The 13,947-nt window shown below is 41.6% G+C and overlaps 1 protein-coding gene across 3 annotated transcripts in view; it reads right to left on the bottom strand.

The window, feature by feature from the left end:
- Positions 1 to 13,947, bottom strand: part of dock5 (dedicator of cytokinesis 5) — a 45,852-nt gene that overhangs the window by 4,878 nt on the left and 27,027 nt on the right. The window contains exons 27-48 of one of the 3 annotated variants that reach the window (XM_080432228.1): positions 12,603 to 12,698; positions 12,337 to 12,435; positions 10,220 to 10,390; positions 9,981 to 10,081; positions 9,674 to 9,732; positions 9,260 to 9,414; positions 9,070 to 9,155; positions 8,584 to 8,740; positions 8,383 to 8,423; positions 7,954 to 8,044; positions 7,692 to 7,811; positions 6,525 to 6,614; positions 5,258 to 5,362; positions 4,826 to 4,967; positions 4,583 to 4,664; positions 4,382 to 4,466; positions 4,125 to 4,211; positions 3,824 to 4,000; positions 2,396 to 2,479; positions 2,095 to 2,232; positions 1,684 to 1,856; positions 524 to 671 (exon numbers count right to left, since the gene is read on the bottom strand). In XM_080432228.1, coding sequence (XP_080288354.1) covers positions 524 to 671; positions 1,684 to 1,856; positions 2,095 to 2,232; positions 2,396 to 2,479; positions 3,824 to 4,000; positions 4,125 to 4,211; positions 4,382 to 4,466; positions 4,583 to 4,664; positions 4,826 to 4,967; positions 5,258 to 5,362; positions 6,525 to 6,614; positions 7,692 to 7,811; positions 7,954 to 8,044; positions 8,383 to 8,423; positions 8,584 to 8,740; positions 9,070 to 9,155; positions 9,260 to 9,414; positions 9,674 to 9,732; positions 9,981 to 10,081; positions 10,220 to 10,390; positions 12,337 to 12,435; positions 12,603 to 12,698 — 2,487 coding nt within the window. The remainder of the gene's footprint in view (positions 1 to 523; positions 672 to 1,683; positions 1,857 to 2,094; positions 2,233 to 2,395; positions 2,480 to 3,823; positions 4,001 to 4,124; positions 4,212 to 4,381; positions 4,467 to 4,582; positions 4,665 to 4,825; positions 4,968 to 5,257; positions 5,363 to 6,524; positions 6,615 to 7,691; positions 7,812 to 7,953; positions 8,045 to 8,382; positions 8,424 to 8,583; positions 8,741 to 9,069; positions 9,156 to 9,259; positions 9,415 to 9,673; positions 9,733 to 9,980; positions 10,082 to 10,219; positions 10,391 to 12,336; positions 12,436 to 12,602; positions 12,699 to 13,947) is intronic. The other 2 variants (XM_080432229.1, XM_080432230.1) reach the window with 2 other exon arrangements.

The raw sequence follows: 13,947 nt of genomic DNA, 5'->3' as shown, positions 1-13,947 counted from the left end.
TACAGACACAGGTACGTAATGGTTTTATACCAAAATATGTTAGCCTGGCAACAAGATGACCTAGTGACACTTTGGGTATGTTTATTCAAACAAGTCACAACCATGGCATTTTGTCTTCAGCCATGCCACTCAGACAACCCTCTTTTCTGCTTAATCATCTGAACCCATCTGAACCTGTATGCACTCTGAGCGCTCACAGAGTGCAGCGCGCTGAATTTCCAAACAGGAATGCACTGAACACTGAATTTCCAAACAAGCACTTAGAGTGTGCACTGATGCCCTAAGAGTGCATTTATAAACGCACACTAAGACATGGCTGTTGGCCTGTGTCTCTCATAAAGGAATGTTGAAGATGGTTTGCTTGTTTGCCATTTGAAGGAAGCATACACCCATACATACCAAAGCATACACCCGATGTCTTATTTTGTCTGACCATAGTTCGGATGGAGCCCAGTTATGTTAGTCTGCTTTGTGGCAATGGAGATAAAAGGTCTTCGTTACACATGTGTTCCCCAGGTCTTACCTCATCGATGTCTGACTGTCTCTCCAGCAGAACTTGCGACTTGCTCATGCTCCACTCCTTCCGGTTCTTCCGGCTTATCCTGTTGTCGTCCTCTGAGCGGGACAAAACAGAGGCCCTGCGATCGCTGGGACGTGACAACAAGGAACTGCTGGTCAATATCGGGCCAGAGAAAGAGATGTGTAAAAAAAAGATACAATGAGGACAATACACAGTACGTCACGGTCTGCCATGCTTCACAAGATGTAGGACAGAAAGTACACAATGTGAGGAAAAGCAAACACAAAGGCCAAATGGACACTGGGAAAGGAAGAGGTAAAGTATACACTATTAAACCAAGTACACTTTTAGTATGCAACAGATTACACTTACAGTAAGTGTACAGAAAAAAAACGTGGATTAAATTAAATTCATACTTTAAATTAAATTAAAATTGTACATACTTAAAGGAGAATACCGGACAAATTAAGTGTTGTCTTTGATGTCTCGTTACTCACCTATCGACGTGCAAAGTGCTTGTTTCTTTCCAGAACCTGGCAACTCGTGTTGCCAGGTTCTGGAAACAAGCAACCAGTGTTAAGTCGTTCGCCATTAACGGTGGCCTAGCAGGAAATTTCAGCGCATGTTTGACTATCATGAGACTCCACAATGACTAGCCGTAGAGAAAAAAACAACTTTGCATTGGTTATAATAGACGAATCTCCCTAACCCACACGCTCCCATTATGACAATGGAGGGGGTTTAAAAAATGACGACAGGGGAATCTATGGAAAAAAAGAACGCCACTTTTCACGTCGATAGGTGAGTAACGAGACATCAAAGACAACACTTAATTTGTCCGGTATTCTCCTTTAAAGTTTTACAGAAACAAACAAATAATCATTTTATTCATTACAAGTGGTACAATTTAGTCCCAACAAGTATCAAAAAACACACTTAAAAGTAATCTAAAATTATTGCAACGCCTACAACTTCTAAGTATACTTTTGCTACTTATTTGAGGCAAAGGGAGGGAGACCAGCCTAATCTAAGCTTCGTCATACAGCCACGTCATCTCACTGACAATAATTGACTTCCAGCTAAAAACACCTGTTATTTTCGGTACGTGGCTGTACGACAAAGAATAAATTAGGCTAGAAGAAGATAAGAGCTGGGGAACTGACTCTTGAGAGGAGATGTGGGAGGGTCCGTCGGAGGACACAGAGCCACTGGAGATGCCCGAGGAGGCATTGGAGACGGTGGAGATGGTGGACATGCGACGCAGAGTAGAGGACATGATGTAGGGCATCACTACAGAGCCCACGCGACTCTTCTTTTTCTCTGCGAGCGAGCAGGGCTGGGGGTGGGACACACAAATAGGATTAAACGTCGTGAGGGAACTTGGCAGGAGAGGAGCACAAAGTGACGGGCAAAACACTGGTCACAACGGACTGCCTAGAGGGAGATTTATGGCCCTGCACCAATATAATGTACACTCCGCTTTGAATGAGAGGAGTTTGATAGGGAGGCAAGAGAGCCAATAGCTTGAGTTGGCACCCTTGTACATTAAATTGAGTTTGCGGCTGGCAACTGACCAAGGTTATGACGCCGTAATGCTTCTCAACCTTCTCCCGTAGGTCCGCAAAGCAAGTCACCAGTCGGTTGTGTAAGGGCTTCAGTTCCTCTGTTGACTTCTCCCCATGGATGCGAATTCCATCTGCCAAGACAGGAATCTAAGGGGAGAAGGGGTGTGATTTAGCAGATCTACAAGCTCTCAACGCTTGTACAGTGTCCTGTGATATCGCAGGACAACGTAGTACAAAAGAGTATAAATTATCCAATAGTAAACATGTTCTAGCGTTCAAGGCCAGCACCAATGAAAGTCAGCTGATTTACCTGCAGGGCAACAAGATGTTTGAGGACCTCAATTTGTTCAAGGTCTTCCGGGTGCTCGTGAATGTAGGTGTCTGTGAAAAATGCCTTCAGAGATGGAAAAAATATTGTGAAAATTGAGTAGCATTTTAAGATAACATAAATACAAAAAATACAGCTATGGGCAGCTGCAATTCCCGGTTACCAGAGCGTGACTACAAGGACACTCTCTGTATACCTGTATAGGTCCTTACACACCGGCGAATATGCGAATATACGCAAAATTCGGACTCGTTCCGAATAATTAAAAGACGCTTTTTCGCTTCGCGAAACTGATGTGGACGCTTGCATTGACTTTATAAGGTTTTAAAAAAAAACGTATTTATTCGCATGAAGAATTCGCCCCGGTGTGTAAGGACCTTATGAATTAAATTATTTACTACACAAAGCAAGCTAGAGCAATCCCACCTACGGTAAGGCTCATGAGAACCAGGAGTATGTTGTTATCATTAGCATTTACTTGCAAATAAACAGAAAAGCTACAGTCAGGACTTTTACAGAGTGAAATGTCAAACATGACTAATTAATAGTGATTCTTTAACAAAAAGTTGATATGTCTGATTGGCCCAAATACCTACTGAACAATCTTTTACCAAATTATGTTTTATTCAGCCCTGCCAAGAACCCTACACACAATGTCCATTTTTAAAGGACCATACTACTGTCAATACATGTCATTGTCATTTCACAGCTTTGGCCATATATGGTACATAACTTAAAACTTTGGCAGTTAATGGCATTCTTTTTATTTTGCATTTGTTATTGCATAGTCATTGGAACGTTACAGAACTTGGCTCAATAACCGATGTTAACTAATCATCATTGTGTGGTTAATATGTAATGGACTTTTGAATTTTTCTCTAGCTACTATTTTCAGCTAGACTTTCCAAATCAGAGACAAAAAATAACCACATAATATATTATTTAGTGTGTTGGATTATGTTATGTATCTCAAACACATTTTAAGTCCGAGATCTTTACATTTTTGTTTATTACAGAGCCAATTATGGGGCAATTTGGCCCCATTCACTGTGAGGAGTGTACTTGTGGCATGTATTATTTGTAGAATAAAATACAAAGTATGACTACCATAGCTTATTTGGTCATAACTGGTCATAAATCAAAATAATTTCCTTCAAACAAACACAGTGGTAGCCTAATGACTTGGACACTGCACTCAAAAATACATGTAAAACAAGTGGTTCTCAAAGTGGGGTCTGGGAACCCCCAGGGGGTCCCCAGCAAAATTAGGAACAGTTTAAAGACTTAAGCCCCATTTTGTTTTTCGGCTACTCAAAAATAGCCCATCTGCAAGCTGACACGTCGCTATAGATCTGCTATTGTTTATGAAACATTTTGAGAACCACTGACAAACAACCGGAAATAACGAACCTTCTCATAGTTGGAGAAGCCGCCCATGACGGCGGGGTCAATGATACCAGTGAGCATCATGGACAGAGGATTGACGGGCAGAGAGTGATCACAGGCCTGGTGCTGCACCAAGTTGCTCAGCTTCTCGTTGGCCAACTCCATCGTTTCTACGGCGTTCGCCAAAGGGCTAATTTCCTCCTGACAAGAAAAGAAGTGTAAATGATGAGAGATAACAGGGTAAGAGGAAGAAAGGGCGACAGAATGGAGAAAAGATGAGATGTGTATTAAAATGAGTAACAAGGCTTTTGACATTGCTTCTTACCACATTGCTTGATTTTACTTCGAACCATTTCAGGATTCCTGGGAAGTGATAGGTGGTAATGTAGGTAGTTCTCTCAATCCACATGGTCTGTGAGGCAGGATAGAATTATTCAACACATGAGGCTGTAATAATTTAACATCTTTAATATTCAATCTTCAGAGTCGTGTTAAGACGGGAGTAGAGTTATAATGGTAGATATGATCTATTCTTCATCATGCACTCAAGCCAGTTTATTAAAAAATAAACACATTACTCACTGCAAATTCATTGTCTGGGTCCTTTTCCCCTTTCCTGAAGGGTCTGGAATACTGGAACTGGTCTACTTCGTTGGATCTGTAATAGCTTTGAGAAAAGAGGAAAGGAAGAGGGGTCAATTAGATTCAGGCATGATACCGTGCCATATATCCAAGGATCTTTATGAGAAAATAAATCATCACATCAAGTAATCTATTCTGTACTTTAATATCTGCTCCGGAACCCCCTTGTCCTTGAACTGGGGTGGCAAAGTGAGAACCGGCTTGACGGTAAAGCACTGGATGTCTGGGTGGTTCAGCTAAGGATACATGCCTGAGTCATCCTGGGGCATCTTAATCTTTATCAGCATAGTAATCAGGGAGCAGTTGCATTTAATTGAGACAACCCCCCCAATACAAGTAAACACATGAAAGTTTTTATATGCTGCTACTCTAATATAAGGATACGCTGTCCTGGTGAGTTGATGATGTTGTCCCCAGGGGGCGCTGTGCTGGTCATCCGCACAGCGATGGGGAACTGAGAGAGCAGTTTGAGGCTGAAGTCTTCCAGCCACTCGTACTCTTTACCTCTGTGGATGAAGATCTTGTTCTGCAGCACAGAAGTCATATTAAGGAAAATTACAAGGAATGAAAACAACTCCTATTTGAATATAATACACATGTCAACATGTATTATACAAAATATAAGTGTGGCATTCTCCTACAATAGCCTGATTGACAGGATAATATTGATTATTCAAAACCTGCAGTACATCTATGACTTGTATTGCACCTTGCCCCGAGTAACATTTGAAAAAGCCATCTCACTGGATAAGCAGAGCCTCAAAAGAGTTATTTCTACTAATTGTTTTAATTGAAAATAGGTAATAATTGCCTTACCCGTTGGAAAGAGGGGAAACCAAGGCCATAGTATCCAACAGCAAAGTACTCTGGCTGGGGCCGCATAGCATGCATTATATTCTGATAGAACGTGGCTTGCTGTTTCTGTGCATGACAGTAGAGAAAAAGACATGTTTACAGATATTTCAATGTATTATTTAGCAGCAATGAAAGCTCATTGTTGAGATCAAAGTAACAAAACTTTCAGAAATTCAGGCAAGGACGTGTGGATTAGTTCAATCATTTACAGACAGAGGTTTATAAAAAGTGCACATAAAACATACAGTGTGAAACAATACAGCATAGACCACTGCCACAGCAGGCGCTGTCTGTGTGGAGCTGTGTTGGGTAAAAGGGATTGCACACAATTCTGACAGCAACTCTTATCTCTTTCCCATTTCCTGAAGTTGTTTTTACATTGACTTGGACAAACTGACATGCCAGTCTACTGTGTAGTCTAAACTAGGCATGATGTTATGTGATGTTAGACAAATAGAGTTACTGGGTGCTATCAAAGACAGCTCCTGTACAGGATCTGTCTTTGCTGGCACACAGTAACACCTAATTGAAATACACCCAGTGTGTTTTTCAGAGTTAATGTGATTAACTTCAGCTGTGTTTAGCCATCCATGAAAAGGGGTCCACGGAGACCGTCTACATGTTTAGTTATGTGCATTTATTTGCTTTTCTATGTATTATTTTTTTATATCTTCTGCATGTGAATGTTTGTTTACTGGATATCCCAAAGCAACAGGCTAATTACTATGAAACGTCAAACGAAAAGTTTGAAGTTTCATAGTAGTATGATTTGCTTGTATAAGAACTTTGCATTTTCACTATCGAGTAACTTTTGCATAGATTTGAGTTATTGACTCCCTGTCTAGTCTCATCCACTGAGGTGTGTGTGTATGGCATATGATATGGTGTTTTCTTACATCTATTTATTTATTATTTTTTTGTGAACACTGTCTGCATACCAAATTTCTCCTTACAGGACAATACTATACTGTAGCTTTCATTCAATCAAACTGAATACAACTTCATGGCAGATCGTACTGTGTCTTCGTTTTAACATGGGCAGCTCAAAGGCCGAAGTCCAATGTACTATCAAACATTTTGTGATGGCAGTGAAGTGCGTTATCTAGAGCCACAAGCATATTATGCCACAAACTCTATACAATTTTTTTTTTTACATTTAACAAGTCTGTGTAGTAAAAGTGATGTTTTACTGAATAACAGACTAATTACTATGAATAGGTCTTCTTACCAGCAGCTGACTGAGCTCCATGTAGTCAAACATGTGGATCTCATGCATCTTGGCCAACTGTTTGCCCATCTCTATGGCCTTCTCCCACATCTGAAAAGACATGCGTGCTGCTCAATTAGGGAATACAAAAAAAAACACATGAAACTTGAATGAGAAGAGAAAACAGCATAGTGTGATGCCCCATCTGTCAGTCTCTAAGGGCTGTCCTCAGTTAACGCTGCCATAATTGTTGCAACAATACCTGACAAGAAGCTCTGTAGTCAACACGTGAAATGTGGTTGTAATGCATGCAAAGAGCAACATAGTTAATTCTGACTAGCTCTTGTGACAAAAGCTCAAAGGGTGGCTTCCTTCATGTTCTGCAAGAGGTTTGCAAGCTGGGAAGTTAAAGGTCATGAAAACTCCCCGTCTCAAAACAACACCTAGACACACAGCTCACACATCAAAAATGTGTTTTAGTGAACCCTGGGATCCCAATTCAGGGCATGTCATGATAGGCAAACCTAAAAATAGGCGAACATTCGATGAAAATGGAGATTGCCTGTGCGATGCGTTGTGAGCTTGTAGATCGGCTCTTTTCGTTGAAGACATTTTGGGTTAAGAGAAAAAAAGAGAGGACCAAGTATAGATCTCTAGGGGATCACGGTCAAGGAAGTATAGGGTGGGGTGGGCAACTTTGACGATGTAGAGGGCCACTATATTTCTGCACTCACTCCAGAGGGCCACACTTGTTTCGTAAATTAATACCGTACTTCGCCATTCTATGTCACACAAAAGTAGCCGATCTGCAAGCTCAAAACGCGTCGCAATGCGACACGTTTTGAGCTTGTAGATCAATTTTTGAATTGGAATCCTGAAAAGTAACATTTTTATCTAATTTCAAATGCATTTCGTTATACTTATGTATGTATACTTTATGAACTTAAATACAAATACATTGGACATAAAAAAGACAATAGAATTTTAATACTAGTCATTAAGCTACTAATATAGACTGAAGTAATTCAAGCGGGTCATGTTTGCATGTTTGGAACTGTAACTGTTGAAATCAATAATATATCAGTATTCTGATATTAACCTGTGGGCCGCGTTAAGTGGAGGTGGGGGCCGCATGTGGCCCCTGGGCCGCCAGTTGCCCCATGTATGGTATAAATGGTTAATGCTTACCTTGCCCTTGTCTAAGTAGCACATGATCTCCTGAAAGAGCCTCTCTTTCAGTTCCTGCTGGGTCCATACGTGTTGCCCGTCCCGGGGGATCAGATGGGGCGCACATTGCTTGTCAGACCACTGACAGGGACAGGAAACACATTACTATACATTAAAAATGTAGACAAGCGGTCACTACCATTTTAATAACAGCAAAGGTTATGCAGCCGAAACATCCCCTGATCCCGGTGTGGGATGTTCAGTCATGTGTACGAGACCTCACCTCCAGCAGCTCAGCATGCAGCAGCAGAGTGTAGGCTGCCTCTGTGTAGTTCTCACAGTCCAGGTGCAAGTCTCGCAGCTTGTAGAGGTACCTGGTTTGCGAGAACAGTATACTGTTCAGCAGGGGTGGAAAGAGTACTAGAATATCCTACTCAAGTTGAAGTACTGTTACTTGTTGGTCAACATCCTTCCAACCAATCCTTCTCAAAAGACTGCACTATAAGGGAAGAGGTTCAAAGAACACTTCAATGGAATCGCCTCCTGCGCTGTATTTCTTGTGGAGTACAATATATAACAAAAAATCGACTAAAGCGAAAGTAAAATGCCTAAAACGATTTTAAAATTCAAATGAAAAAGCAAACTTGATTACATAACGAGAGTTCTTTTTCAACCCACTGTGGGCCAACCAGTGTGCTTTCATATCACTCACCGGATGTAAATGTCCTCTCTCTTCTTTTCTTTGTAGAAGTTCTATTCAAAATGGAATCATAATAAAAATGTATTAGTCATTTTGTATTAACCAGTTCACACTGAAAGCAGGCTAATACATGTACTGTACTGTATGTGTATACACCTCTGGTAACTGGTAGCCCCCACCCCCACCCCCGGCCAGTCAGCCAGTGGACCGTACCAGAACGTTAACGGTGCAGCTCATGCGGTGCTCTGGGCTCTCATCCTGTGTGATGGTCCGGTACGCCAGCAGTTTCTCCAGCAGGCTGCTGAGCAGCAGAGCCAGCTCCTCTCCGGACTGTGACAGGTATCTGTGGCGCCTACAGTGCTCCAGCAATCTGCACATAAGAAAACCCAACACGCCGCCCAAATCGTTTTGTCCTCAAAAGGGATCATCCAGAGCGCTCAACATGGAAGGAAATACATCTCTTCTACTGTAACGATTAGATTCGTGTGGAGAATCCTGCAGTGTTCTTTTGAAATGGCATGCAACACTGATGGGCTTCTATTGATTATAGGTAGAGGTCTGGCACTTAACAGGCTGCACCAATGGCCTCCTTGAAGCCTAGGTTTCAGAACATTTTTCATAAAAAATTTGGATGCTGTGTTTTTTTTTAATATATATTGGGCAATACATTTCATAGTAAAATAGTTTGATCTTTCTTACATTTTCTCAAGCAGAAGTTTGTATTGTTCATCGCCGCCTCCGCCTTCCACCGCCTGATCCAACTTTGTGATCAGTTCGTTCTCAAACTGGAGGGGGAAAAGGGAAAGAGGGGGGGGGGTTATTTAACCAACAGCTTTAATAATCAACACCAACTAAATAAAAGTAGTGCATTTTCTTGTTAGCTTTTTACCGTTTCAAATGTGCGCGCTGGGCTGAAATTGTGTTCACACTGCATCATATCAAAGAAGATGGGGATGGTGGCCTTTCTCAGTTCAGGCTCTGGTACCAACGTGGCCTCTAGAATGGGCCCCACCATGGCAGGGATGAACTTCATTTTGTGGGGCCCTGAGAGAAATGCACGGTTTAATCGTCCAGGGATATTACACAGTGTAATTTCCGAAGGCAATAAGCTGCATCTTCACTTCTCAATAAATATGAGACAAAACTAATAAAGCAGTAAACAAAACCAACAAGGCACTGTGAAACTGGACAGTAAAAGAATATTGTCTTGTTATAATTCGTATTACCGCTGGCCACTGAATAAACCGTCCTGCAAATCTCTCTTGAGAGTAGGATATTTTTAATGTAGGTGCAAAATACTCACCTAGATTATACCACATATCTCCCATCTTAAATCCAAAGACTTTCCTCATGTCTCCATACCTATTAGTAGTAGTAAATAAAATAAAAATGTTACTTAACAGTCAAACAGAGAATTAATTTACATATACTTTATCGATCCCTAAGGTGATGTTACATTAGCATGACTTAGTACTACAGGAAACCAATAATAAAAATGGAGGGGAAAAGAAATTCTATAGCAGTAAATTATAACTACTGAAAGAAACAATTATTCATAATTGTTTTGATATTATACGTAGTGAGTAAACCACTCATTTTTTATATCATACTTGTTCAGTATCTTATTCCGTTTCTCCTGGGAGAAGGATTCCAATTGCAGTGACTTGTGGGTGAGGAATGCCACGGTCAGATGAAAGTAGTGATTCCACAGCTGCAAGGAGAGACAGATTTTCAAATATTAATGACATAATTACCTTGTCACAGCATTGCCTTTCTCAATTTCTAATTAATCAGAACCTCTACCCCAAGAAGGTTGTAATAAGGAGAAATGCAATTAATCCATAAATACCTGCAGTTCAAAATGAGCCTGGTCTAGGAAGTACATGTTGAGAACCTCAGAGTACTGGTGGATGGCCCTCCGGAAAACCTGCATCTGCAGCAGGTTCATGGTCATCCAGTCAGCAGGGAAGACATTCCCCATCAGGTCCTTAAACATGATGAATGTCTCCATAAGAAAGTCCTGAAGGCAATGGGGGGGAGAGCAGTTAGTTTAACATATATCTTATGTTTCAGGCATTTAGCTGGCACTCTCATCCAGACTACCCAACTTAGAACAGGTGTAACTGCAAAATGAGCCTGAATGAATTCCAAGACGGCTAACATTACAAGAAACCAATAGTAAGGAGTTTCACAATCAGGCCCTTAAACATGATGAATGTCTCTATCAGGAAGTCCCAAGGGCAGAGAAAGAGCAATCAGCTTACCACATGGGTATGTTTAAGGCCTTTTAGCTGACACACTTATACAGTGTGGCTTTGAACAGGCAAAACGGTAACATAAACTTGATGTCCTAGGTCATTAACACTACAAGAGGCCAGGATAGTAAGAAATACCAAGGTCAGTCTAAAAATAGATGGGGCCTATATAGTTCCTGGTATCCTTAATGATCATGTGAGGCAGATTGTGCTAGGATAAGAAATAAGAGACAAGAACTGAGAAGTGGGATAGAGTGATAATTTGTCAAATAGAGACAAGCGCAAAATGAGAAGAGGAAGATGATGGAGATGAAATTGAATTAATTTGGAGGGTGACATTCTGTATTTGTTTGTCTACACAGTGTGTGTGTGTGTGTGTGTGTGTGTGTGTGTGTGTGTGTGTGTGTGTGTGTGTGTGTGTGTGTGTGTGTGTGTGTGTGTGTGTGTATATACTGTATATACACACACACACACTATATGGGCTGCGACGATTCATTATTTTCTTTTAGTTTGTCTCGAGAAGCACGTTTATATCTCCACCAGGCCGGAATGGCTCGGGGGCAGGAATTATGTCTGTGTCTGTGTGTGGCCGTGAGGAGCTCATTTCGAGTGCCGCTGGACTGTTCAGCAAAAAGCTTTGCACACACACTCCCAATAGGCAAAGGAAGAACCTCCATGACAAACATTTCAATCATTTCAATGATCATGGTGGTGCCACTTCACGTTTTTGCCTACAATCCTTGTACTTACGTACAATCAAAAAGAAAACATTTTCCCCTGGATTCTTTGGATCATGACGCAACTCCCCATATAAACTACACCCATTTCCAAGACTTTCTGCCATTTAAATTTTCTTCAAAACAAACATTTAGCTACTTTGTTGCTTGTGTCCAAAACTCGAACAAATAGGTACACATTGTCTCTGGAGACATATGGTCAAGAATTATCAGTCAGATTTGTTATATTCCATTCCGATTGGCTACGATTGGCTTCCAAACTTTGGGGGAGGGGCCAGTTTAGCAAAAAAGCCATAAATCATGAATCTTCCCCAAATTTGAATCACACATTGAGGGCCTTCAAACAACGCAGAGCCAAAAATTAGCCAAAATGTAATTTACAGGGGCACCACAAATGCTACACATGTCACTGTTAGGCACAATTAGGCACAAATGCTCTAGAGAGTCATGTGACATTGACCATCAAGCAGTGTCTTGCTACTCCATACAGTTTGCCTGTAATATATTGCCTTCATAAATTTGTGGGCAGGCTTATATCTTTCAAAAAACACCATACTGTATATCATGAAAGTAACTTTAAATCATCTCCTAATTGGAATTGTGTGTTGAGGGGCCTCTATACAGCGCACCTCCAGAATTGCATTCACTTCTGCCTTTAGGGAGCACCACAAATACAAAATGCTAATGCAAATATATATATATACTACACATGAAAATGCCAAACTTAACGGAGCCAGTCCAAGGGATCTCACCAACAGGTAAGGAACAGATAACAGTAACGCAGGTCAATATGAGTCCAGTGACATCCTTATCATGTCAGTCTGCTTCTTTGTGTGAAATGTCTATAATCAATATTCACTTAAGAAACGGTAACTAGCCCAGCTGGTTCGATGCCAGCAATTGACGAGATGCCTCGGGAACAGATGTAGCCAAGAAGAGGGTAGGAGTGGGGGGTGGAGGGGCGGCACACTTACAATGATATCCTGTCTGGTCTTGAAGGTGCTGATGTAGTGGGCGTAGTGTAGGTCATCCATCTGTCTCAAGATGGCTGTCATGCAGGCAAGGTAGTGGCCCTGCCAAATCACAGAGCAGCCATATCATAGTCTGATTTATGCGTCTGCAACATGTCGCTCAACAAAACAAAAGTTGTCGAACAACACGCCCCGTGACACTTTGTGTCGCCCAAGCATAAACGGGTGATGTGATTAATTTAGTTGTCCAAACAATCACAGTGCCTTACAATAAGAAGTGAAGATCTGCTCATGCTGATGACGGTGCGATTAACTCTGCGCAGCAACCGTTCCATTATCGTCTGGACGTGGATCCTGGTGGGACCCTGCAGCAACAAAACAACAAGCTTAGGTGATCAATCATGTCAAACAAAAAGAAATGTTCTAACGTGTGTGTATTATATTACTATACTTGAGGGGGTCAAATGTCCCAAAAACTGTACGTTTTGAAAAATAGATTTGTGAGGATTAGGGTTAGGGTTGGAGCAATCTGGGAACCCATCGCCAAATGAAAAGGAAAAACAGCGCCCTCTGCTGTTTTTTACTTATTCACTTGGCTCTGGGAGGAGCTCAACGAAGCACCCGTGCGCAAGGAAACCAGGGTTTTTGGTCTGCCTTCAGCCTTTCACTTCCGGTGGTGCGACTATGTTTTCATTCCCACTAACAATATTTCTCCATGGAACACTAACACCAATTCTCCCAAAGAACATGGATATAAGCCCACTTGTTTCTATGATGAAAGAGCAATTTAAAATGTTACTAACTTTCCGTGGTCTTGTCGGCTTCAAGGACGCTATTGTTAAATGAGTTTCGGTTTGTTTCTAGTGGGGAAGGAACAGCACACACGTAAATCCCGCCCACTACATTTGATTGGGTAAAGCGCGGCCTGCTTCCTGATCTGAAAGCACGCCCAGTCGCCCACTTGTAACCAATGCGCACGGGTTGTCAACACGGCTACCGACAGATTCAAACGCAGAGCAGAATCTGTTCTTGAGAGATTAGGGTTGGAGTTATGCCAGATTTTTATAGTTCTCCGTTTATAGCTGATCTATAAGCCGATCTACAAGCTCACAATACTGCCCTACAAAGCCAAAGTGCAGTAACTACGTTTTTGGATAGACCCAAACATTTGGCTGACCAGTTGAAACACTTTTAAACCCATTTATCAGTTTTAAAAAAACTTAGTAGTTACTGAACTTTGGCCTTGTAGGGCAGAATAGCCGATCTACAAGTCTCTCGTTGTGTGACACCTCAACTACAGTATAACTCAGGCTTTAGGTTATTCAAAATGACCAAAAATAAAAGCAAAAATTGGCATACATGCATACAATTTTGATCACATCAGGGCAGGAATGTCTCGGAGGCCATGAAGGCCATGGCTGAGCTGAACGTTACGCCCATTGGTTTCTATAGACCGTAAATTAAGCCTATTTTTCAGCGATTTCAAATCCGCCATCTTTCTATATCTGGTCCGAAATGCACCTGGAAATGTATGCTATTGGCTGCTACCGCCGCGAGGGCGGGTCTTCACTCGGTAGAACCAGTAGAAACCCTAGAAACATACCCTCCTTCATC

This window comes from Gymnoscopelus braueri (assembly GCF_963280865.1).
Source record: "Gymnoscopelus braueri genome assembly, chromosome: 7".
Lineage (NCBI taxonomy): Eukaryota > Metazoa > Chordata > Actinopteri > Myctophiformes > Myctophidae > Gymnoscopelus > Gymnoscopelus braueri.
The sequence above is the reverse complement of the archived record's forward strand: the minus strand, read 5'-3'. Positions and strand labels throughout refer to the sequence as shown.